Source organism: Callospermophilus lateralis, chromosome 1 (assembly GCF_048772815.1).
Source record: "Callospermophilus lateralis isolate mCalLat2 chromosome 1, mCalLat2.hap1, whole genome shotgun sequence".
Classification (NCBI taxonomy): domain Eukaryota; kingdom Metazoa; phylum Chordata; class Mammalia; order Rodentia; family Sciuridae; genus Callospermophilus; species Callospermophilus lateralis.
Window position 1 is genome coordinate 139,038,941 of NC_135305.1, and position 26,838 is coordinate 139,065,778.

Genomic DNA, 26,838 nt, shown 5'->3' on the forward strand with positions numbered 1-26,838 from the left:
CACTATTTTAAAAATACCTGAAATTGTCAAAAAGAGAAAAAAGATTATTTTGGCTCAGTTTTGGAGGTTCATGATCAATTGGCCTTATGGTTTTGGGCTTGTGGTGAGGTAGTACATCATGATAGGAACATGTAGCAGAGCAAAACTACTCACTTCATGGCCAGGAGGCAAAAGGGAGAGGAAGGGGCCGGAATCCCATAATCACCTTCCAGTCTATGCACCCAGTTACCTAAAGACTTCATACGAGGCCACACTTCTTACAGGTTCTACTATCTCCTAATAGCCTAGGGACCAAACTTTAGTGCATGGGAATTTGGCTCTTTCAAGATCCAAACTATATAACAAATGCCACTTTTAGTGGCTGTAATATTAAAAGTGATTTTTTTTTTTTTTTTTGCTACCTGGCATTGAACCTCAAGGGGCACTCAACCACTGAGCCACATTCCCAGTCCTAATTTGTATTTGATTTAGAGTTAGGATTCACTGAGTTGCTTAGTGCCTCACTTTTGTTGAGGCTGGCTTTGAACTCATAATCCTCTTGCTGTGTACCACCACGCCCGGTTTAAAAGTGAACTTTATGTCCTAGGGATATAGCTCAGTTGGTATTGAAAGTGAGCTTTTTTTTTAAAAGTGAACTTTATGAAAGCATTGTTTTTGTAGTCAAGAAATGGTTGAATATCCATTTTCATATGCTTCAACTTAATATTGCAACAAGTGGTTCATCTGCCACGCGATCAGCGCTGGCTTCATGAAAGAAGGTTCGATTCATAAGGAATTGCTAGGGAGTTTTAAATTAAAGAGACAAGACTCTCATTACCTTTAATACCAGCTCCAGGATGGCTTCTCCTAGCTCCTGCCTCCAGCCATCTAATGTGGTGGCGAGGTTTACAGAAGAGACTAGCAAGAGAGAGAGAGAGAGAGCATGCCAGGGAGTGGGCTTTTATTGGGGAACAAAAAATTCAAGGGAAAATCCCATCCAATGAAGGTTAAGGGGGGCAGCATCCCAAGATCAGGGGCGATGACTGGTCTTCAGGGCAGTGGCCAGGCACGCCTCTGCACGGACAAGCCCTCGGACCTGGAAAAGGGTAAGGAAGGCTCTAACACAGTTGTGTCTAAGCGCCTCTCACCCAGCCAGAGAGGTAACTCAAATCACATGAGAGGATGACCTCTCACAGGTTCAATCACTATTTTTCTAATATTGAGTATTTAGATTGTTTCCAATTTGTAAATATGTATATAACATGGTGATAGATGCATTTCTATATGATCTTTGCCTGAGTTTCTAATTTTTTGTTTACAGTCATTCCTAGAAGGAAAATGATTAGAACAGAGAATGTTGTCTTTCTTTATGTGAGAGGATGCTTTTCTTTTTTCTTTTTTGTTTTTTCCTTTTTCCTTTGCAATGTTAGGGATTGAACCAAGGGCCTTGTACATACTATACCCCCATCTCAGAAGATGCTTTCAAGTCTTTGTGATCCCTTTGTATTTGCCTGTTTAAAATCTAAGGTAACAATTAAAAAAAAAAGTAAAATCTAAGGTAACAAAAGTAAACTTCTTTCTTTTAAAAAATTACAATGTAATTTATTAATTGAATTTTCAGGGCAAACCCCAAGCAATACACTGATACACTGTTAAAACATGCCACTACAACAATATGAGTGTCAGTGATATGACTTTTTATTGAGGCTGTTACAAAATAGCAAGTCAGGGTCCTGGTTTTTCTTAATACTTTGATGGGTGCTTCTCAAGATGGACATAACCTGTGCTGTCTTCAGTCCCTTAAAGACAGACATTTATTATTGGTTTGTTTAGAAGATAAATTTAATTTTCCCATTTATTCAGTACATTGCTCACATATTACCTACTTTGCCTTGTGCTAGCCACTGTTTGGGCGTATCCCAGTAACAGTGAATACTGTTTATTGAGCTTTACTGTGTTCTATGTATATAGTTCCAAGTGTTTTACACATTTGGTTTTAATTAATTAATTAATTAATATGGCAGTACTAGGGATTGAACCCAGGGATACTCTACCTCTCCAGCCATATGTGTATTTGTGTGTGTGTGTGTGTGTGTGTGTGTGTGTGTATATATATATATATTTTTTTTTTTAACTTTATTTTCTAGGTCCAAAAGTTGCTTTGCATGTGCCCAGTAGATTTCCATGGGATCTTTCAACTAGATGAAAGACGGAGAGATGCAGTAATTGCATTGGGCATTTTTCTCATTGAATCTGATCTTCAGGTAACTCTTTATTACTAAATTTTAAGTTTCTAGAGTATAAAGGGGGTATAATGAGCATTTAAATTTGTATCTGCTTATATTTACTTAATGTAATATTAGAAGAATGCATTCCCACCTAATCAACATGGTTAAATGGGAGGGAGCAGCAGGAAACATGCAACTGGTGGGAGTTTGTTTTTTTCAGTCCTGGGGATTGAATATTAAACCTGGGGTGCTCTATTGCTGAGCTACACTCCCAACCCTTTTAATTTTATTTTGAGATAGAGTCTCACTAAAGTTGCCTCAAACTTGGGAATATTTTATTTATTGTTTTATTTTTATCACTATTCCTTTTTAAATTGTTAATTCAGTCATGCTGTTAGGAAAATAAAGATGTTAGATTTATCTAAGAAATGAGCTTGCATGTCCTAGAAATTTCACTCCAATAAGCACTAATATTTTTTAATAAAGTATTTATACATTTGAAAAAATAAACATTTTATTGGCATTTATTTTATCCACAGGGAACCTGGTAGTTCAGCTTTTAATAATTAAATAGGTTGCCTGACCAAGGTCACATGAAAAACCAAAATGAGATGCATAAACTGCATTTATTATTTTTCTTCTGTATATTTATTAACATGAAAAGAAAGAAAATCATTTCTACTTTTCTATTTGCCAAATCCTATTTAAATATAAAAAGACTATAGAGGGCAGAAAATATTTTTAAGAATACAAGAAACTACTGTCATCTAAATGTTTATTGGTTGAAAATATCCTTGTCAAACACTTACTTGTTAGATTTATCCGTAAGTCCCCGTGATGTTGTACTCATATTGGACTTTTTAAGATGACCAGCAAGAGAGGAGTACAAATTACCTTTGGTGTATTTCTGGTTCTGAGTGAGGATTGGGAGGGTTCTAGATGGCATATGACATTATCCTTTGGATCATATAATTTGCTTATGCTTCTAGGGAAAGTCCATTGGTTTCATGGATACTAGGAAAGGAATCCAGAATGCTTTGTCTGACTCCTGCGAGTACCCTAGGGACCAGCTATATCTTGGTTCACCTGATATTTATGTTCCTTACCCTCCTTACATGATGGGCTGTGCATTGGCCTCCTTGTGTCTAGTCCATGAGCTAACCTGGCAGCAACTGTGACTCAGTGTATTGGAGGTGATTTTACTCACTACATGCTACTAAAGCCTCACAGTTTATTTAGGGAAGAGCCAACCAGGGCCACTTCTGCCACAAGGAGCCAAGTAGTGCAGGCCCCTTGGAGCTTTGTGTACTCTCTAGGATCCTACACAGCTGTATTTTATCAGTTAGGAAAAATTGTTTTGTTTTTTATTAAAGAAAAAATTCTATCTGTTGGTTATTGTAATATAACAAACTCCCCAAACTTAGTGGGTTAATACTATCATTTTGTTTGTTTTTTCTTTTTGTTTGTTGCTTATGAATTTGCAATCTAGACAGGCCTTAGAAGAGTCACTGTTTACTCTGTTGGGTGTCAGAAGGGGAGGGTCAAAAGCTGGTAATGGAATTATGTGAAAGCTTATTCATGCACGTACCTGGGGGTTGATCCTAGGTCCTTTGGCCAGGATACCTCTGTATACATGGCCTCTCCATGTGGCATGGGCCTTGTCACATCATAATCTGTATTACAGTCCCAGTATCCTGAGAAAGAACCAGGTAAGTTGCCTTGTCATTTCTAGTCTCTGAAGTCAGAGTTACATTTATGCTAGTTTCTATATATACTAAAAGAAATAACTAAGGTGGCCAGTTTTCAAGGGGAAGTGAATTAGATTTCACCTTTGAGTGGGAACTTGGAGCTGTTTTTAAAGCCATCACATTTTTTAAAAAATATATTACAAGCATTAAATCTCCTTCTCTAGAGCATGCTTACCAATAACCCCCTCCCCCCCCAAAAAAAAACAATGATGGAAGATTATAAAGCTGTATATTATTGGCTCATTTGGTTGAGGAAAGTAATTTTTTTCATTGGGTTAATGAAAACTTGAGAGGAATAAGAAGAAAAATGAAGCAGAAGAGCTTTTAAAAGGAGGCAAAGAGAACAAGGGACATGAACAACAAAAAGCAAATTGAGAAACTTGTGATTGTAAATTTCTCTGTAGTCCCAAAGATCATATCCTAGGGCTTATAGATGAGTTTTGGGTGATCTGAAACCATCTCACTGAAGATGACTTTGTGTACACATACATACCTGTGGAGAAGCCCTCATAATGGTGTATCACCCAGAGAAGACCCAAGCAGCCTGGACACTCAGCTGCAAAGGGCAGGTTTGAGCACTTCTTTTAGGCCCTCATAGTATAGGCTTATATAACATTCTCTGGACTTTGCTATGTGGAAACAAAGTGTGTGATGCCATGTGAGCTTTTGTACTTGATTTATATTATCCCTGGAGAATCTTTGAGATGTTTGGGATGTGGATATGCTTTGAGCTTAATCTATGTGAAAGAGGCTACTAGTCATTTATTAAATATAACTTTTTTTTTTTTTTTTTTTTTAAGCACAAAGACTGTGTGGTTCCTTATCTTCTTCGACTTCTCAAAGGACTTCCAAAAGTTTATTGGGTAGAAGAAAGCACATCTCGGAAAGGCAGAGGTAAATTTGTGTAATGTTTTCCCTTAATACAAGGGAAAATATGTTCAGCTTCTTTAGGGATCATATGTTTATTTATACTAACATACCAGTTGGGATACTTCTGATTGATCTCACTCCTGGCTGTGGAACAACTAATTGCCTGCAGCATTGTAGGCTGAGCTTACTCACCATTGTCCAGTGTGATGTGCAAAGGAGGGAGAAGGCAGGTGGCCTGGCAGCTTTCCATTGTGCTTTTTGGAGAGTAAGAACTAGTCATTAGTTGGAATTGGGTCACCTGCCCATCCTCAAACCTTAGTCTAAACTCTTAGATTAATATACTCACTTCTGAAGGGAGGTTTTTCCTCATTACATTGAAGCTCTTCCAAAAGGGTGAGTTGAATGATGCAGACTCAGCTACAATGTTCATTATAATTAGTTTTATCGTTTTGTTGCTGTTGTTAAGCTTCAGTTAAATTTTGTACCTTTAGAAATGGAATAAATTCATATGTGTTTCTGTTTAGTTTGTATTTTATTTTAATATTCTTTTAGGGGCCAAAGTGAAAGGAATAGTCTTTGCCTTTCCTCCTATCTACTGCCCTCTTTCCCTTTCTCTCTCCTTACTATCTTTCTTCTGTCCCTTCCCAAATATTCATGTAGGTTCACTGTGTGCCATGCTTGGTACTAAATACCAGTAACATTGATGTTCTTGTGTTGTTATTTCCCAAGGCTCCAAATTCTGCTTGGAAGGCCTCCAGCATTTTAAGGTTCATAATGTGTAAGACTGAATTTCTTTGGAATCTGCCTCTGTGAGGCCTGATACAGCACCTTTGGATAACAGCTGGAGTTAGTATCTGCAGTTCTCAAAATGTCACCCCAGATCAGAAGCATCAGCATCACCTGGAACTTGTCAGAAATACACACTCCCAGTCCCTACTTTAGATCTCTACTGAACCAGAACTTTCTGGGGGTGGCATGTAGGCCGTTTTAACAAGTCCCCAACACACACTCAAGTTTGAAAACCATTTAGAACTACATCTTAAAATTCCAAGTGTAACAATCTTCTGCCATGTATTATGAATATATCTATAAAACAGTGGGTACTTATATATCCTGATTCAGTATTAAAATTGACTACAGGGCTGGGGTTGTAGCTCACTGGTGGAGCACTTGCCCACCATATGTGAGGCACTGGGTTCGATCCTTGGCACCACATAAAAATATATATAGGTAATAGTATTGTGTCCATCTGCAAGTAAAAAAAAAATTGACTATATGTTTCATCATGATTGAACCAACTGGCATTGTTTGTAACATTTGAAAATATTCTTGGTAAAAGGACTGCATAGGTCTTTTAGGCAGAGCACTCCCTCTAGTGCTGAGGGTTCCTAAGAACCTTCCTGGTAGAAGGCTTAGTGGTGGAAGGACTTAAAAGCTTAGGAAGTGGAGATGGGGGTGTCACCTAGTTGTGGAGTTTATACTTAGCATGCAGGAGACTTTGTTTTCAATTCTCAGAACCAAAAACAAACAAAAAAGCTTTTGTGGAAAAGAGTAAATCTTTTATGGTACTGGGGATTTAAAGTAGGGTTTCTGCTTACTTGGCAAGCACTCTACCACCAAGTTGCATTCCTAGCTCTAGAGCAAATCTTTGGAAGCTCTTATTAAGATTTTTCCTATTTGTCAAAACATAGAAAATGTAATCAACATTTCATTCGGGTTAATGTAATATTAATATGTGCTTGATAGTTTTTTTGTACCATCTCATACATGAAGACTGATTTCTCACTTTTATTTAGGAAGGGAATAAAATATGAAATCTCACAATTCCAGTAGGCTCTGTAATCTCAAACTGTAAATTAACTCAGGAAACATTAAGTTTACTAAACCAAAGTATTTTGCTAAAAGAAAGAGGTATTTCTTAGCAAATCCTTAGGCCCATATCTGTTCTGATTGAGGACAGCTGATATAAGTGGTACCTTGGCAATTCATGTGAAAAGGAACATACTAAATTGGATGGCCAGCAGGTGTGGCCCAGTGTCTTATTTCTAATAATCTGATTCCTGTCTTCATATCTTTCAGGTGCACTCCCAGTTGCAGAGAGCTTTAGCTTTTGCCTGGTTACTTTGCTCTCTGATGTGGCTTATAGGGACCCTTCTCTTAGGGATGAGGTAAGCATGTGATAACTTGTTCATTGCTATTAGATCAAAAAGAGTTCCAAAGTGATGGGAGGTGGGGTGGCAGTTGAAGTGTGATTGGTTTCCTTTCATATGATTAATAACAGACCTAAAAAATATTTCATGATTGCTTTTAGTATTTTTCAGCTTGTTTTGTTTTGAAAGATCTGGTGAGTCTTACAATTTCAGCATTCCTCAAAACACTGTGAAGTAAGCAGAAAAAGGCAGAGGTAGCTCATTTCCCTTTTTCTAGGTTAGGGGTTGAAGTCATTCATAGAGTGAATTTTGTATGTAGTTTTTACTTCTCAGTGCCCAGACTTTTTTTAGTTCTTGTTAATTTTATTGGAAATGTTAATAGCATGTATTTCAAATTTCCTTTTTTAGGGGGTGCTAGGGTGCTAAGGAGGTGTTCTAACCCCCAGCCCTTTTCCTCCCTCCTTTATAAATAAATAATGTTGGGGCTGGGGTTGTGGCTCAGTGGTAGAGTGCTCGCCTCGCACATGCAAGTCTTGGGGTTCAATCCTTAGCACCACATTTTAAAAAATAAATAAATAAAATAAAGTTGTTGTGTACAACTATAAAAAAATTTTTAAAAAGAATATCACCATAATTTAAACTTTTTCTTAACTAAATTTTTCATAAAATTTCATAAAGTTGGTTTTTGTATGTTACCATTGTTAGGGTCTGCCAAGGAGTGCCTAGTTGCCTTCCTACATGCTAAATGTTCCAAACTAGTGATGTTTTTTCAGTTCTAATTTAGGTTCTTCATTTATTTTTAGGTTTAGGGTCTGTTAATAACATTTATCAAAATAAAAAGGTCAACATTGCAGCTAACAAAATGACTTTAATATGTGAAATGGGCAAAAGTACAGGTTGTATCTTCCTTAAGTATACGTGAAACAAATGAATTTTTGTGTAAACTTGTGTCTTATCCCCAACAAATATCCTTATGTACATCCAGATATTCCAAAATCTGAAAATGTCTGACATCCAGAACACTTATGGTCCCAAGCATTTTGATAAGGGGTACTCAATCTCTGTTGATTTTTTTTTAGACCTTTACAGGTTATTCAGCATTATTTAATATTAGGAAAATAAAGGAAATTTGGGTTATCAACAAGTCATGGCAGACCAGTTTAATTTTGGTTTTCTAAGATTCATAGTTGAGAGAAATAAGGTAGATGCTATCTAGTTGAACTTCATGAAAACATTGGTCAAGCACCTCTCTTGACATTCTGGACCAATTATATGGCCTAAGTGCCAGATTCATATGGTTTTCACATCTACCTAAAGGACTTCCCCAGAGGATGATTGCGATATTGGCCTGGCAGGAACTTCCAATGGCCTGCCTCCAACCATTGGAGGAAAATGAGCCAGTATTTTTTTTTTAGATGAACCTTTATTTTATTCATTTATTTATATATATTACTGAGAATTGAATCCAGTGCCTCACATGTGATGCAAGCACTCTACCACTGAGCCACAACCTCAGCCCGGAAAATGAGCCAGTATTTTGAGTGAAGATCTAAAAAGCAAGTTGATTTCAGTTGTAGAGGCACAAAGCTGGGAAATGAAGACTAGTCCAATAAGCTAACATTAATACTATGAACTTTTGTGGGGATAAATTTAAAAGTTAAAAATAACTGCAGAAGTAGGGGTTTCATAGCTGTAGAGTAGTATGTATGAAAAGGATTTAAGCATTTTATTTATCTGTAAGGTCTTTGAGCCAGCACCGTGAAGTGGCTACTAAAAAGCTAATGGTTTGTTCATGTGTTTAACTTGTTGATTACTCTGGGTGAGTTTCTGCATTCCTGGAATATTAGTATATTTTATTCTGAGAACTACACTTTCAGACAGATGTGACAAGTTGGACTGTAGTAGCAACGTAAGCAGACAATTAGTGTCATAAATAACTTTTAATCAAAAGGAATAAGATAGGAAAGAATGAGGGCTATTTAGCTATGAGAAGAGATTATATGGACACTAATCACCTATTTAGTGAATATAAAGAAAGGAGTAGCTCTAAGGGCTGCTAGGTACAATCCCCAGGAGGACTTCATGACACACTGTTAGAAGGATTTCTGTACTTGCCTAGAGAATCAGGGTTTCTGTCTCTGAAGTCACCATTTGACAACAGTGGAGGGTTAAGTCAGGATGATACATACCTAAAGCTCCTTTGAATTTTGATTTAATTTTGTGCTGCTTATTTGATTTTTTAATATATTGTTCCCTTGACTATTACAGATTTTAGAGGCACTTTTGCAGGTTTTACATGTCCTTTTGGGAATGTGCCAGGCCTTGGAGATTCAAGAAAAAGGTATGATAATAGATCTAAATGCTTTTTTCTTTTTCTTTATCTTCATCTTCATCTTTGCCTTGCATTGTTTTTTTCTAATCTTTGCTTTTCTTTTCTGTTTTTTCCTATTCTTTGTTTTTCTTCTCTATTCTTTGGTACCTAATATGCAGCCTGATATATTTATGTATTAGGTTACATTTGTTGTAGGTTAATATACTGAGAGGCACGTGGAGTCATGAGCTCAGTTCTGTACACAAATGCTGGTTAGCCTTGGACAAGAAGGCCTCTGAACCTGAATTCTTTCACCTCTAATATTTGGGTAGTTTATTTAGTTGACTTTCAAAGATTGTTTTTTCCACAGTGTAAATAAGGCTACCAATATGATCCTAAGGAGATATGAATATATTAATTAAATTTAAGGTACCTACCTGAAAATATGACCTAAGTATATTATTGATTTGAATGTATCATGAATATATCAAGACCTTCCAAGAGATTATCTGTAATGGAAACATAGTCTGAAGTTGTTAATGATGGGTTGGAAATATCACTGGTTAGCCCTTGGGGTTGACCCTAATACTATGGCTCATTCTGAACCTTCACATTTGTTAGGTGGGTTGTGAAATATTACAAGTTGGTACAATATGGCTCTCTCACAGGTAGCTATCTCATCATAACATTGTCACTTGGTCTTCTAGAATACCTTTGCAAGTATGCAATCCCATGCCTGATAGGAATCTCTCGAGCGTTTGGGCGTTACAGCAACACAGAAGAGTCTCTCCTCTCGAAGCTCTTTCCCAAAGTCCTTCCTCATTCCCTGCGAGTCCCAGAAGAGCTGGAAGGTGTCCGAAGGCGTTCCTTCAATGACTTCCGCTCCATCCTCCCCAGCAATCTGCTGACGGTCTGTCAGGAGGGCACCCTAAAAAGGAAAACCAGTAGTGTTTCCAGCATCTCTCAGGTGGGGCTGGTCTCCTGGGAGAAGAGTAGGGGAGAAGGATCTCATTCAATGCTCATGTAAAGAAAATATCCCTTGTCTGTAGTTTAAGGAAACTTAAAAGAAACATGAAAGGTTCTCACTAGAATTATCTTTAATTCAGAGGCTTGCCTTGTCCTTTTTAAGATTTGTAAGTTACTTCATACCTGGGAAGAATTTGTTTCATAGTAGTTGGGTGTCAAACTATTCTGAGTGGGAGTTTGTTGGTGAAGAAGTATAGAGTTGAAGATTGGAAGTGTGGTTCAGTGATAGAGTGCTTGCCTAGCATGTCTAAAGCCCTGGTTAGTCCCCCAGCACCAAGAAAAAGAAGTACATAATTGACTAATGGAGAAAAGATAGGAAAAATTCAACTCAGTAATCAAGTATAAATATATGACTATATACAAAGACTTTGGCGATGTAGTATGTAGTAGAGAATGCTATAACTACAATGGGCTAAAGGGAGGAGGTGAGGCTTGAACGAGGACTTCAAATATAGACATTGAGCCGGCAGTGCAAACCTTGTCTAGACGAACCAGTCTGAAGTCTCTCTGGCCTTTTCTGATCTGTAATTCTGGTTGTGTTTCAGGTCAGCCCGGAACGTGGCATGCCCCCTCCAAGCTCCCCTGGAGGATCTGCCTTTCACTATTTTGAAGGTGAGCTTCACCTCTCTGCCATGAATATTGATTTCTTAGTATTCAGACTTACAGTGACTTCTTGTGATGTTAACTCTAACAGTGTTGGCATCACAAGAGGTCACTGTAAGTCTGTTCTATTGTCATGGATACAGAGTAGAAAGCTTTTAAAAAGCATTTATTTTCTGTTTTCAGATATTTTAAATAGGAAAGTACAGAGAATTATTACAGAACCCCAAATGACTGCCATCAAAATATAGATCATTTTGAAGAATATAGTAATACTACTTTATGGAGCTTTGCTGCTCAAGATACTTTCAGATGATTTATTAAACTTTATTCATGTGAATACCCTTGTGCCATACCAGACACATGTTAAAATTATGTTCACTTTACCCTTGTGGGGAGTCAAGTGATAGGAAATGGAGAAATCAGAATTCCATGCTACATAATATATAGTCTTTTCTAGTTTTGATTGATTCTGGTTGCTAAAAGAGCACATTTCAAGGCCATCTTGAGAGATACAAGGGGAATTTTTTAAAAAGAGAGTGTCTATGGGCTGGGGTAGTGGCTCAAGTGGTAGAGTACTCGCCTAGAATGTGCGAGGCACTGGGTTCAATCTCAGCACCACATAAAAATAAAATAAAGATATTGTATCCACCTAAAACTAAAAAATAAGTAAAAAAAAAAGAGGAGAGTTAGTGTCTAAATTCCAATAAATGTGGGCAGCTTTTTGTGCAGTATCTCTCGGATGTATAAGAGTATAACATATTACATGGTTTTGTTTTGTTTTGTCTATTGTTTTGTGTATAACTAGGGACTGAACCCAGGAGTGATCTATCTCAGAGTTACATCATCAACCCTTTTTAAATTTGATTTTGAGACAAAGTCTTACTAAGTTTCCCAGGCTGGTCTGGAATTTGGAGTCCTCTTGTCTTGGTCTCCCTGAACAGATGGATTAATAGGCAGGTGCCAGTGAACCTGGCTAATGTGTTACATTTTATGTATATGTTAGAACTAAAGGCCAAGTTCACTCACCTTCCAAAGAGATCCACTTGTCTAGGTGTAGAATATATCCTCCAGGCCCTAAAACCTTTGCTATCCCCAGGTCTTTGGGGCTTCTAAGGACAGCCATGGTGTAAAACCTTCTCTTTCCCTGGTAAATATCTCTGTCTACCTTTTTGGGCAATGGTTTCTCCCCATAGTGGTGCATTATTGTTTCATATATTCATGTAAGTGGCCAGATGGAGGCACACTCAGGTACTACTGATTGTGCAAGCTCTAATGTTCCTTTAGCAGATCTACTACCTACTGTGCTGGCAGGCTGTGAGCAAAGGGATGATATATACCTTTTAAGTGCACCTCACTGTAAGAGAAGCAGCAGTGCATACGTACTTCTTTATTCTGTGTTTGTTCATATACTTCTAGTTACATTTGGATTCTTTTTACAGTAGGTCCCCACCTTTTCTAGGCCTTCTTCCTCAGTCCTGTATGAATATTTTTAAATAATTATTATTATTTTAAAATTTCTTTCTTCTTTTAAAAAATTTTTGGTTTTGGTACTGGTGATTGAATCCAAGGGCTTTATTTATTATTATTATTTTTCTTTAACCACTGAGCTATATCCCCAGTCCTTTTTATTTTTCACTAAGTTGCTAAGACTAGTTTTAAACTTGTGATTCTCCTGTCTCAGCCTTCCAAGTTTCTGAGATTACAGGTATAAGCTATTGTGCCCATCTTTTTGAAGTTTTTATTGGTGCATTATAGTTTTATATACAGTTGTATTTATTGTTACATATTCATACATGCACACAATAAAACAATGTAATTCAGTAATTTTCCTTCCTCAGTATCTTCACTCTCTTTTCTCTCCTTCCTCTCCTCTCTCCCTCCCCTCCCCTTGGTCGCCTTTTTCTTATCTACTGTTCTCCCCTTAAGTTCCATTTGTCCTGCAAATGACATAATTTCATTCTTCTTTATAGATGAATAAGATTCCATTATGTTTGTATGTATGTGTGTGTGTATATAGATATCTCACATTTTCTTTATTCATTCATCCATGGATGGGTAAGTAGGCTGGTTCCCTAATTTGACTATTGTGAATTCTGCTGCTATAAATATGGGTATGCATGTATCACTATAATATGCTGACTTTAATTCTGTAGGATAAACACTAATGAGTGGTATAACTGGGTCATATTTTGGTTTCATTCCTAGTCTTTGAGAAACCTCCATACTGATTTCCATAGTGGTTATATTAAAAAATTCATAATCCCACAAATAGTGTATAAGTGTTTCTTTTTTGCTACATCCTCTCTAGCATTTATTATTATTTGTATTGTTTATGGCTGCCATTCTAATTGAAGTGAAATGAAATCTCTGATTGTTTCCTTTGCTGTGCAGAAGCTTTTTAATTTGAGGCATTTCATTTATTAATTCTAGGTATTATTTCCCAAACTTTAGGGGTTCTATTGAAACAGGTGTTGCTTGTACCCATATGTTGAAGTATTAACTACCCTTACATTATCTTCTAGCAGTTACAAAGTTTCTAGTCCAATTCTTAGTTCTTTGATCATTTTGAGTTGTCTTTTATTTAGGATAAGAAATAGGGATCTAGTTTCGTTCTTCTACATATGAATGTACAGTTTATCTATATGTGTTTGTCTCTGTGTCTTCTGTTTTATTGGTCTATGTTTCTGTTTTTATGTCAGTACCATGCAGTTTTTGTTAATATAGCTCCGAAGTATAATTTGAAGTCATCTAAGTGTTATGATGTCTCAAGCATTGTTTTTATATGTTTTTCTTTTTTTGCTTAGAATTGCTTTGACTATTCCAAGTCTTCTATTCTTCTATATGAATTTTAGAACTGTTTTTTTTTTTTCCTCTACAAAGAATGTCATTGGTATTTTGACTCGGATTGCAGTGAATCTGTAGATTGTTTTTGGTAATGTGGCCATTTTAACATCTTCGGTTTCCTTCTTCACTGTTCTATAATTTTTATTGTAGAAGTCTTTCACCTCCTTGATTAGATTTATTCCAAGATCTTACTTTTTTTTTCCACAGAAAATTCACCATTGATGTACAGGAAAGCTATTGATTTTTGATTAGGTATTCTGATATATTGTTGAGTCTGTTTATAAACTCTATTAGTCTTCTGGTAAACCTTTTTGAATCTTCCAAGTATAGGATCATATCATCTACAAACAGTGACAATTTGGCTTCTTTCTTTCCTATTTATATTCCTTTTATTTCCTTTTCTTGACTAATTGCTCTGGTAAAATTTGAAGTACTTTGTTGAATAGGATTGATGAGAGTGGACATCCTTATCTCATTGTGATTTTCAAGGAAATTCTTCCAGTTTTCCCCCATTGAGCATGACGTTGGCTTTGGGTTTGTCATATATTGCCTTTATGATGTTGAGGTTAAGTTCCTTCTATCCGTGGTTTCATCATCAAAAAACTTCCCAGAAATCCAGAGGATCGTTACAGATTATTTTGAAAACCTATACTCTATTAAATGAGAAAACCTAGAAGAATAGTTAAATTTCTAGATACATATGGACTCCTCAAATTGAACCAAGAGATTTAGAAAACCTAAACAGGCTAATAACAAGTGAATGAGATTGAAGCAGTAATAAAAGTCTTCCAACAACAACAACAAAGAAAAGCTCAGGACCAGATAGATTCTCAACCAAATTCTACTAGACCTTTAAAGAAGAACTAATGCCAATTCTCTTCAAAATATTATGTTAAGTAGAAAGGAGGGGATACTCCCATATTCATTATATGATTCCAGATACTAAAGCCAGTTAAGGAGACATTCAGGAAAAAAAACTACAGACCAATATCTTGATGAACATAAAAGTAAAAATCCTTAATAAAATATTAGCAAATAATATTCATCAACATATCAAGAGGATTATACATCATGAGCAAGTTGGTTTCATTCCAAGGATGGCAGGATGGTTCATCATCTACAAATCTAATGTAATTTACCACATAAATAGGATTAAGGACAAAAAACATAGTCATCTCACTAGATGCAGAGAAAAGCTTTGACAAAATTCTGTACCACTCATGAGAAGAATTTTTACTACTAAGTTTTTGGGGGGAGGGTACTGGGGTTTGAATCTAGGGGTATTTAAACACGAAGCCATATACCCAGCCCTTTTTATTTTTTATTCTGAGACCAGGTCTTGCTAAATTGCTTAGGGTCTTACTAAGTTGCTGAGGTTGTCCATGAACTTGGATTCCTCCTGTTTCAGCCTTCCATTTCACTGTGATTATAGGCATGGGCCACCATGACAGGCAAGAATTATTTTTTAAAAGCATGAATCTGATCATTTACTTAGAACAGTGCCCTTCTGTTCTAAGTTGTTGTTTTGTATCCATTGGCAGTGCATCACCAGTGTTGTACTATGTTATGCCCCAACTTTGACACAATTGGGGCTAACTTCAACTCTTTGCTTTTTCTGAGCACCAGTACTTGAGAAAGTCATACAGTTTAATATTGGTTCTTTATAGATTGATATTGTTGGTCACTATTTGCTATGAAAATATTATAGACTTATTTATTTTCTAATGATAATTTTCTACTAATGTGTTTTTTAATATTTTTGAGTTTTAGATGGACAGTGTTTTATTTATTCATTTTTATGTGGTGCTAAGAATTGAACCCAGTGCCTCACACACTCTTCCACTGAGCTAAAACCCCAGCCTCTACTAATGTGTTTTTAAAAATATTTTTAGTTGGACACAATGCCTTTATTTTATTCATTTACTTTTATGTGGTACTGAGAATTGAACCCATGAACCCTCATATTTGCCAGGCAAGCATTTTGCCACTGAGCTACAACCCCACCGTTTCCTACTAAAGTGTTGTGGTTTTTTTTTTTTTTGGTACTGGGGATTGAACTCAAGGGTACCACTGAGCCACATCCCCAGACCTATTTTGTATTTTATTTAGAGACAGGGTCTCACTGAGTTGTTAAGCTCATTGCCATTGCTGAGGCTGGTTTTGAACTCACGATCATCCTGTCTCAGCCTCCCAAGCCCCTGGGATTACAGGTGTGCACCTCTGCGACTGATGCTAATGTGTTTTAATAATGGATTTTCAAATAATTATTTGCTTTTGGATTCATATTTATTAGTGCCAGATGACTAAATGACTTTATTTTTGTTTTGACTTTTTTTCTTTCCTTTTTTTATTGTAGTGAAATATACATAAAATTGCCATCTTTACCATTTTTAAGTATATAGTTCAGTGGTATTAAATTTATTCTTAATATTGTGTAGCCATCAACCAACCCTCCATCTATCTTCAGAAATCTTTTCATCTTGTAAAACTGCAACTCTGTATCTATTAAACAATAATGCCCCATTTTCTCCTCACAGCTTTTGGCAGCCACCATCGTACTGTCTCTAGGATGTTGACTGCGTTAAGTACCTCACAGGAGTGGGCTCATACAATAATGTCTTTTTAAAATTTTTTTTATTTTTAGTTGTAGATGGATACAATACCTTTATTTTATTTCTTTCTTTTTTTTAATATTTAGATTTTTTTAGTTGCCAAGAGATCTTTTATTTTATTTATTTATTTATATGCAGTGCTGAGGATCAAACACAGGGCCTCACGTATGCCAGGCAAGTGCTCTACCACTGAGCCACAACTCCAGTCCTTATTTATTTATTTTTATGTGGTGCTGAGGATCAAACCCAGTACCTCACATGTGCTAGGCAAGTGCTGTATCACCAAGCTACAACTCCAGCCCCAGTATTTGTCTTTTTCTAATTGGCTTACTTTACTTGATTGTTCTGGTTTTGAAACTTCTAGTAGCGTGCATTTTTGTACTTTTTGGTAATAAAACATTTTTTTTAATGTTGAAAGCATTCCTTTTTTTTTTTTTTAAGAGAGAAAGAGAGAGAATTTTTTAATATTCATTTTTTAGTTTTCGGCGGACACAACATCTTTGTTTGTATGTGGTGCTGAGGATCGAACCCGGGCCGCACGCATGCCAGGCGAGCACGCTGCCACTTGAGCCACATCCCCAGCCCATAAAACATTTTTGATGCTCTGTGAACCTCAAACTTTTAACATTGCTGAATGTTTAAAAAAGCGTCACTCTCTAGATGTTGTGGCACACACCTGTAATCCCAGCTACTCGGGAGAATTGTAAGGTCAAGGCCAATCTGGACAATTTAGTGAAACTTATCTCAAAATAATTTTTAAAAAAATTTTTTAGTTGTCAAGGGAGCTTTATTTTATTTATTTATATGTGACACTAAGAATCAAACTTATGCCTCACACATGCTAGGCAAGCACTCTACCACTGAGCCACAACCCAGCCCCTCAAAATAATTTTTAAAAGAGCTGGGGTGTGGGATTGGGGATTTAGCTCAGTGGCAGAGCACTTGCCTAGCACATGCAAGGCCCTAAGTTTGGTCCCCGGCCCTGGGAGAAAAAAAAGAGGGCTGGGATATGTCAGGTGCAATGGCACACACCTGTAATCCCAGCAGTTCAAAAGGCTGAGGCAGGACAGTCGTGAGTTCAAAGCCATCCTCAACAACTTAGTGAGGCCCTAAGCAATTTAGCAAGACCCTGTCTCTAAAAAAAAAAAAAAAAAAATTTAAATGCTATGGATGTGACTCAGTGGTTAAGCCTCCCTGCGTTCAATCTTGGTATCAAAAAAAAAAAAAAGGATGGCTGTAGCTCATTGGTAGAACTCTGACCTAGCATATATGAGACCCTGGGTTCAATTCCCACAACCAAAAAATTAAAAAAGGTATCAATCTTTTTCTCTCCTTCCCATACATGAATTTACATTTTCTGGGTTGAAAGTATTAAGACACCATCATATCTGAGCCTTTGACCTGAAATACTCAACGTGAGAGGTGTAGTTCTCCAAGGATTTACAATCCAGCCTTTACTTGTTAATTTAAAAAGGTGCGGGGCTGGGGCTGTAGCTAAGTGGCAGAGTACTTGCCTAGTATATGTGAGGCACTGGGTGTGATCCTTAGCACCACATTAAAAATAAATAAATAAAACCATTTTGTCCGACAACAACTACAAAAAAAAAAAAGGCAGGGATCTGTGTGTGATAGCACATGCCCTTAATCTCAGCTCCTCAGACCCTGAGGCAGATGCATCATTAAGTTCGAGGACAGCCAGCAACTTAGCAAGACCCTGTTTCAAAAAAAAAAATAAGAGGGAGCTAGGGTTGTAGTTCAGTGGTAGAGTGCTTGCCTAGCATGTGTGAGGCACTGGGTTTGATTCTCAGCATCACATATAAATAAAATAAAGGTACATTGACAACTAAAAACATTTAAAAACAAAATAAGAGGGCTGGGGGATGTAGCCAGTGGTAGAGCACCTCTGAGTTCAATACTACAAGAAAAAAATAAAATAAAATAAAAACAAGCAAGGAACTGGAGTATAAACAAAGTGAAATCTATGTTTTTGTTTGTTAGGAGAATCTGCTTGAGGAAGTGTCCTGGTCCTCTGTGCCCATGGGTAACTTCTCCCCACCCTGCCTTTTTTTCTTGCCAGCCTCCTGCCTGCCCGATGGGACTGCTTTGGAGCCCGAGTACTACTTCTCCACCATCAGCTCTAGTTTCTCAGTCTCTCCTCTGTTCAATGGCATCACCTATAAAGAGTTCAATATTCCCCTAGAAATGCTTCGGGAACTTTTAAACTTGGTAAGCAAAGTACTGATGGATTAAAAAAAAAAAAAAAAAAAACTGATCATGGGGATATCAGTGAAATTGCCAGGGATGGAAGCTTGTTTTTCTTTTCTTTTTTTTTTCTTTTCAGTACTAGGTATTGAACCCAGAGGCACTTTACCACCAACCCTTTTTATTTTTATTTTTATTTTTTTTTAAAGAGAGAGAGAGAAAGAGAGAGAGAATTTTTTTAATATTTATTTTTTAGTTTTCAGCAGATACAACATCTTTGTTTGTATGTGGTCCGGAGGATCGAACCTGGGCCGCACGCATGCCAGGCGAACACGCTACTTGAGCCACATCCCCAGCCCTATTTCTTTTTTTTTTATTTGTTCTAATTAGTTATACATGACAGTAGAATGCATTTGGACATATTGTGTACAAATGAAGCACAACTTCTCATTCCTCTGGCTGTACATGGTGCAGAGTCTCACCAGTAGTGTATATACATGTGTATAAGGTAATAATGTCTATCTCATTCTATTGTCCTTCCCATCCCCACAGCCCCACTACTCCTCTCACTCCCCTCACCCTTTTTATTATAAGACAGGGTCTTGCTAAATTGCTTAGGCTGGCCTCAAACTTGTGATCCCCTTGCCTTCGTCTCCCCAGTTGCTGGGATTATAGATTATAGACATAGACTACCACACCCTGGAAGCCTATCTTTTTTTAGGGTAAAACTTTGAGTACAGATTACATCTGGTCCCAAGTACTCACCTGAAGTTCTTGGGAGCAGATGTATTTCAGGTTTAGGATTTTTTTGGGGTTTTAGAATTGTACATATAGTAATGAGATATTTTGTGGATGGGACCCAAGTCTGAGCACAAAATTCATAGGTTGGGGGAGATGGGGTCTTGAATTCCTAGGCTGAAGTAATCTTGTCTTAGCTTCCCAAGTTGCAGAGACTAAGTGTATGCCACTGAGCCTGGCTTATATAGTGTTGGGTTTTTTTTTTTTTTTTTTGGTACCAGGGATTCAATTCAAGGGTACTCGACCACTGAGCCACATCCCCAGCCCTATTTTGTATAATATTTAGAGACAGGGTCTCACTGAGTTGCTTAGCGCCTCACCATCTGGATTTGAACTCACAATTCTACTGTGTCTGCCTCCCAAACTGCTGAGATTACAGGCGTGCACCGCCATGCCTGGCTTATATAGTGTTTTTAATAATTTTATGTGACTCATTACATGAAGGTAGGTGTGGAATATTCCACTTGTTGCAACAAGTTAGTGGTAAAAATGTTTCAGATTTGACACATTTGAGATTTTCACAATAGGGATGCTCAACCTTCTACAATTTAGAAGTTGTGAATTTGCAGATTAAAGAAGGAAGGAGGGGGAGAAATGAATTACAGTAGAGGGGGTAGAGAGAGAAGAGGGGAGGGGAGGGGGGAGGGGGGATAGTAGAGGATAGGAAAGGCAGCAGAATACAACAGACACTAGTATGGCAATATGTAAATCAATGGATGTGCAACTGATGTGATTCTGCAATCTGTATACAGGGTAAAAATGGGAGTTCATATCCCACTTGAATCAAAGTGTGAAATATGATATGTCAAGAACTATGTAATGTTTTGAACAACCAACAATAAAAATTAATTAAAAAAAAAAAAGAAGAAGGAAGGAGTGGGAGCTGGAGTTGTGGTTCAGTAGTAGAGCACTTACTTAGTACAGGTAAGGCACTGGGTTCGATCCCTAGCATCATATTAAAAAAAAAAAGGTATTGTGTCCATCTACAGCTAAAAATATTAAAAAGAAGAAGGAAGAAGGGTGGCATTTATAAAATCATTGTGTATAATTTAATCCTTTCAGCAAACATGTAGAGGCAATAGCAGCCCCATTTAGGAAGTAAAGAAATCATTGTCAAGTACATCAAGGATAGTCAGGCCAAGGGCAGGCTAGGCTTAGTCCAAAGATTCACATTCCACTAATCCAGTGCTTTTTGCATTGTACCTGACTCTACAGTTACAGTTTTGAAAACAGATCTGTGGCCAGATCTAGGGGCCCTGAAGTTCTTACTGTAGAACTGTGTGGTTCAAGATAGATTTGAGTGGGTAGAAATGACACCATTATTGGGCTGGGGATGTGGCTCAAGTGGTAGCTCGCCCGCCCGGCATGCGTGCGGCCCAAGTTCGATCCTCAGCACCACATACAAAGCAAAGATGTTGTGTCCACCGATAACTAAAAAAATAAATAAATAAATAAATATTAAAATTCTCTCTCTCTCCCCCTCTCTCACTCTCTCTTTAAAAAAAAAAAGAAATGACACCATTATTGATGAGAGATTCTAAAGATCAAATATTCTATTTTGAAAACTAGGAAATGAAAACACTGAAAGCATGGAACATGCACTAGAGAGAGCAGCCATGTGATATGTGGAGGTGAATAGAAATCACTTGGAGAATAGATTTATTTAGGTTGAAAATGAAAGAAGATATTAAAACATAGGTGACAGAGCTGGGAGTACAGTTCAGTGGTAGAGTGTAAGCCCTACATTTGATCTCCAATACTATTTAAAAAAAAAAAAACACAACCCTAGGGGGTAATTAAAAAGGATAGAGCCATTGTGGATTGCTAAATGGCTTAGTATGGATTTTGTTTTGTTTATTTTGTTTGTGATACCAGGGATTGAACCCAGGGGCACTCTACAACTAACCTACATCCCCAGCACTTTTTATTTTTTATTTCAAGACAGGATCTTGCCAAGTTTCTGAGACTGGCCTTGAACTCTAGATCCTCCCACCTCCAACTCCCAAGATGCTAGGATTGCAGGCATGAGCCACTGCACAGGCCCCTAGAATGTTTTTGAAACTTCTCTCAGAAGGAATTTTCTTAAACTGCTTCTCAGTGTGGATGTTCCAGACAAAATGGTGGTCCAGGTGGGCCATAGCCTTCACAGATGGCTCTTCTAATACCATGTCAGAAATCCTTATTTAAGCCTAAATATTGCATATACTTTCTTGAGGGAATTTTTTTCAAGATTTTTAATTTTCTAAGTTTAGTTTTTATTGTTTTTTAGTTTTTTAGGTGGACTCAATATCTTTATTTTATTTTTATGTGGTGCTGAGAATCAAACCCAGTGCCTCATGCATGCTAGGCGAGCACGCTACCACTTGAGCCACATCCCCAGCCCTTAGCTTTTCTTTTGGGCAATTTTAATTTATTCTGTTGTGTTATCATTATTTATATATTTTGGAAATGACCTTCATCAAGTATTACAGTTAAAGGGGGGAGCAATTTATTAAATATTCAGTCTGTAGCTGACTGAATAATCTGTTCCTATACTAAATTCCATTTAGAGAACAGATGAAAATAATTGCTTCTATTAGAAACTTAGCTGGATGTGGTGTTATGTACCTGTGATTCCAACTACTCCAGAGTCTGAAGCACCCAGAAGTTCAAGATAAGCCTGGCCAACATAGCAAAACACAATCCTATCTTTAAAAAAAAAAAAAAAAATGCAATGCATGCCTTCCTTTGGGGTCTAGGGATGTAGATTAGTGGCAGAGCACTTGGTTAGCTTGTGTGTGGGTCTCTGTACCAACAACAACAACAAAAATTGAATTTAAAATATGTTTAAAAAAAGATAAATTTAAAATATGTTAAAAAAAAGATAAATAAATGAAATTTAAAACAGGTGGTCCTGTTTAAATACTTGAGACTCATCTTCAGAAGAGCCAGTGCACCAGGACCTAGAGAGAAAGGGGAGCCCTCAGTGTCTGAGGACTGGCTATGAGTGTGTTCTAGTTGTCTGAGAGGGAATTGTTGGAGGATATCACACAGATATACTTGTTAACTCCTGATGGATGAAATGTCAAATGTCAGATGAATAGAATCTGGACACTTTCACATCCTGGAGATGGAAATAAAATGGCAAATTTGAGGAAATTGGTTCTTTTCCTTTGTTTTTTTTTTCTAATTTTCTTTTTAGTTGTATATGGACATAGTGCCTTTATTTATTTTTATGTGATGCTGAAGATCAAACCCAGTGCCTCACATGGGCTAGGCAAGCAGTCTACCACTGAGATACACACCCAGCCCCTCTTTTCTTTTGTTTTTAATGTCATTCCTATCTAGGGTAAGAAAAGAAGTCCCAAGTGATGCCACAAAAAGGGGATTTTGTGCATATTGCTTGACTTACAGCCATAATTTATATGTTGTTAGCTTGTTATTTTCATCATATTTTTCACCACATGAATTCATTATGGTTCTTTAGGTTTGTTTGTTTTGTTTTTATGCCAGGGATCAAACTCAGGGCCTTGGGAATGCTAAGCACACCCTCTACCACTGAAATACATCCCCAGCCTTGTTATGGGTTCTTTTTGAACCTCATTTGCACTTTGGTAGAAAGAGCTTATGTTCCTATATCTTTATTCCGTCAATTGCTTCATGAGGTTTTGTCTCCCTGACAGGTGAAGAAAATTGTTGAGGAGCCTGTTCTCAAATCCTTAGATGCGGTTGTAGCCAGTGTGATAGAGGTAGGTCCCTTCTGAGGGCATTACTACAAAATTGGCCTAATTTTAAACATCTACAGGGAGAAAGCGGATGATTCATGTGGAGGCTGGGGTAAAAGGGATAGGCAGTGAGTTTTTAGCTTAATTTAACCGTAGTTCCATGTAATAGCAACACACCTGCCACCTGAGCACCTGCTCTGTACCTGGTTTTAAATATATCACCTCAGAGTGCCTCTGACAAGTAGTCATTTTTTTCTGTTTCACAACTGGAAGGTAAAGGTTCATGGGGGCTAACCAATGTGCTCACATAGTATACTGTGGGAGTTGGGAATCCAGCTTGTGTCTATGATTTTTATCTTCCTTTCTCCTTTTGTGCTTCCATAGCTTCTCCAAGTTGAGAGCTGCACTTTATAGGCACAGTAGGCCCTGACTTTTAAGTTAAGGGGTGTGTATCTGGGAAACTACAGCTCATAGCTTTATAAAGTCATTACTGGGAGGTCTCAAAAACTCAGGGAACTTTTGAGTCAGGGCCCTTTTGACTGAGTATCTAGCTAGAGAGGTTGCTGTTTTCTAGGCTGATTATTGTCATTTGGGTATGCCAAACACAGATTCTCATTTAAGCCTAATGTGCTTTCCCTCTCCTGATTCTGAGACACATAGGGTGTAATGCTGCTGGAGCTCAGGTTTGAAGTGGGGAAGAACTTCTAGAAACCAAATCTTAAGTTTGTAATCTGATACTTCCTACCTTGCCTGCAGCGCTTTGCAGGTTGTTGTCCTACCCACCAACTTGGACTGAATTTACAGTCTTAAGAGGCCTCTTGGTTTCTCTTGTCAGGGAATAGTCATGTATGACTGAGGGAAAGCTAGGGAGACAAGGATTGAGAGTTAGCCAGGGCAGTCTGACAGCTAGAGACTTCTTGGATCTGCATTCCAGCTCTAATGAAGAGCATCATTTTGCGTCCTAAGGGTTGAGTTGAAGCTCCCTGGGGATCCCTTTTAGGGCTAGTTTTATGGGTAGAAAGGGAAGTCTGGTAATGTAGGATCCCGAGACTCTCCTTCCTACTGAACCAGAGCAGTTTCTGGTATTTTGTTTTCTAAATTGAACTGTAATATAAACATCCATTTCAAGAAATGGTTTCATGTCTCAAAAAAAAAAAAAGATATTTGAAATGCTGACTTAGTGTTACTATAATATATTAATATTCATAATCACTAGTGGTTTTGTGTGCTTATTATGTTCTAGACACTATGATAAGACTTTACTTAACTGATTCCTTGAATCTCACAACAATCTCTAGTTTACAGAAAGGACTGAGTCTTTACAGGGTTAAGGACTTCAGGGTACATAGCTAGTGAGTGCTGGAGAGCTAGGCTTTGGAATATGAGGGCAGTAGGACTCAAAGCCTCAAACTTTACTTTTTTTTTTTTTTCAATTGATTTTATTTTTTTAAATACATGACAGCGGAATGCATTACAATTCTTCTTATACATATAGAGCAAAATTTTTCATATCTTTGTATATAAAGTATGTTCACTCTAATTCATGCCTTTATGCATGTACTTTGGTTTTGTTTTTTTCTTTTTTGCATTACAATTCTTCTTACACATGTATACCACAATTTTTCATATCTCTGTTTGTATATAAAGTATGTTGACACCCAATTCGAATCTTCATACATGTACTTTGGACTTTAGATAATGATGTCCACCACTTTCACCATCCTTGCTAATCCCCTGCCCCCTCCCTTTCCCTCCCACCCCTCTTTCCTATCTAGAATTCATCCAATTCTCCCATGCTCCCCGTCCCTACCCCACTATGAGTCAGTCTCCTTATATCAGAGGAAATATTCAGCATTTATTTTATTGGGATTGGCTAACTTCACTTAGTATTATCTTCTCCAACACCATCCATTTACCTGCAAATGCCATGATTTTATTCTCTTTTAATATTGAGTAAAATTCCATTGTGTATATATGTCACATTTTTTTTTATCCATTCATCCACTGAAGGGCATCTAAGTTGGCTCCACAGTTTAGCTATTCTGAATTGTGCTGCTATAAATATTGATGTGGCTGTGACCCTGTAGTATGCTATTTTTAAGTCCTTTGGGTGTAGTTCTAGGAGAGGAATAGCTGGGTCAAATGGTGGTTCCATTCCCAGATTTCCAAGGAATCTCCACAGTGCTTTCCATATTGGCTGCACCAATTTTCAGTCCCACCAGCAATGCATGAATGTACCTTTTTCCCTACATCCTCGACAACATTTATTGTTGTTTGTCTTCATAATAGCTGCCATTCTAACTGGAGTGAGATGATATCTTAGAGTAGTTTTGATTTGCATTTCTCTGATTGCTAGAGATTATAAGCATTTTAGATCACTGGTACAGAATAGAGGACACAGAGATTAACCCCAAAATTATAATTATCTTATATTAAACAAGGTGTCAAAAACATGCCCTGGAGAAAAGATAGCATCTTCAACAAATGGTGCTGGGAAAACTGGAAATCCATATGCAACAAAATGAAATTAAACCCTTATCTCTCACCATGCACAAAACTTAACTCAAAATGGATCAAGGACCTAGGAATTAAACCAGAGACTCTGTGTCTAATAGAAGGAAAAAGTAGGCCTTAATCTTCATCATGTGGGATTAGGCCCCAACTTCCTCAATAAGACTCCTGTAGTGCAAGAATTAAAACCAAGGATCAATAAATGGGATGGAATCAAACTAAAAAGTTTCTTCTCAGCAAAAGAACCAATCTGTGAGGTGAAAAGAGAGCCTACATCCTGGGAGCAAATTTTTACCCCTCACATATCAAATAGAGCACTAATCTCTAGGGTATATAAAGAACTCAAAAAGCTAAGCACCGAAAAAACAAATAACCTAATCAACAAATGGGCCAAGGACCTGAACAGACATTTCTCAGAAGAGGATATACAATCAATCAAACTTTACTCTTACATTATCTAAGTCTCTGGAGTGAGATCCCTGATCTCAACTCTCCCAGTCTTGTTTCTTCATCCATGTTCTAAAAGGGTGTTGTGAAGACTATGTGTGGTAATGTCCTTAAAGTCATTATTTCAGAGCCCATCACCAGCACTTAGTTAATTATTAATTAATATCAGTGTTTACCTGAAAGCTGGCATGCCTCTTACACTCTCTACATCATTCTTGTGTTCTCCATGTGACTTTTGCCCTTTCCAAGGGACTCTCCCCTCCACCAGCCTTGCACAGTATACCCTTTCTTATCCACTCTCCTTTAACCCATTTAAACTGGTAATATACAGATGTTAAAGATTACATCTTATTTAATTCATTAGGGCTTGTGTGAAATTTTCCTCAGTGCTACATTTCTGATGAGATTGCTAAAGAATAATTCAAAATGAATTTAATTTACAAAATGTGAGCTCAATTTGAAGGTACCCTAGCTGTAGTATCTACCTATAGAGAGAGTAATAGGCAGGATTGGATTCCTTGTCCTGGTGGCCCCCTGTCTGTCTTTCCATGTCCCTATTCAGGCCATTGATGGTGAGCTGTCATCAATAAGGGCAGTTCTTTTGTTGAAGGTATAGATGGTTGCTGCCTCAGGCATCTCTGCACTGCATCAGCCTCCTCATTTCTTTGGCTTCATGCTTAAGAAGGGTGGAAAGTAATTAAAGTGTCTGAATAGCGAGTCATGATAAGTAGCTGTTCCATTTTGATTGCTAAATAATAAATATAATAGTCTGCTGGGCCTCTGCATACAAGGCAACAGGCATCAC

The 26,838-nt window shown here is 37.4% G+C and overlaps 1 protein-coding gene across 2 annotated transcripts in view; it reads left to right on the forward strand.

Moving 5' to 3' along the window:
• Positions 1-26,838, forward strand: part of Pi4ka (phosphatidylinositol 4-kinase alpha) — a 135,744-nt gene that overhangs the window by 22,951 nt on the left and 85,955 nt on the right. Inside the window, exons 2-9 of one of the 2 annotated variants that reach the window (XM_076862900.1) lie at positions 2,127-2,243; positions 4,756-4,849; positions 6,905-6,993; positions 9,244-9,316; positions 9,994-10,253; positions 10,858-10,924; positions 18,449-18,597; positions 23,034-23,099. In XM_076862900.1, the coding sequence (XP_076719015.1) occupies positions 2,127-2,243; positions 4,756-4,849; positions 6,905-6,993; positions 9,244-9,316; positions 9,994-10,253; positions 10,858-10,924; positions 18,449-18,597; positions 23,034-23,099 (915 nt within the window). The remainder of the gene's footprint in view (positions 1-2,126; positions 2,244-4,755; positions 4,850-6,904; positions 6,994-9,243; positions 9,317-9,993; positions 10,254-10,857; positions 10,925-18,448; positions 18,598-23,033; positions 23,100-26,838) is intronic. The other variant, XM_076862964.1, reaches the window with a different exon arrangement.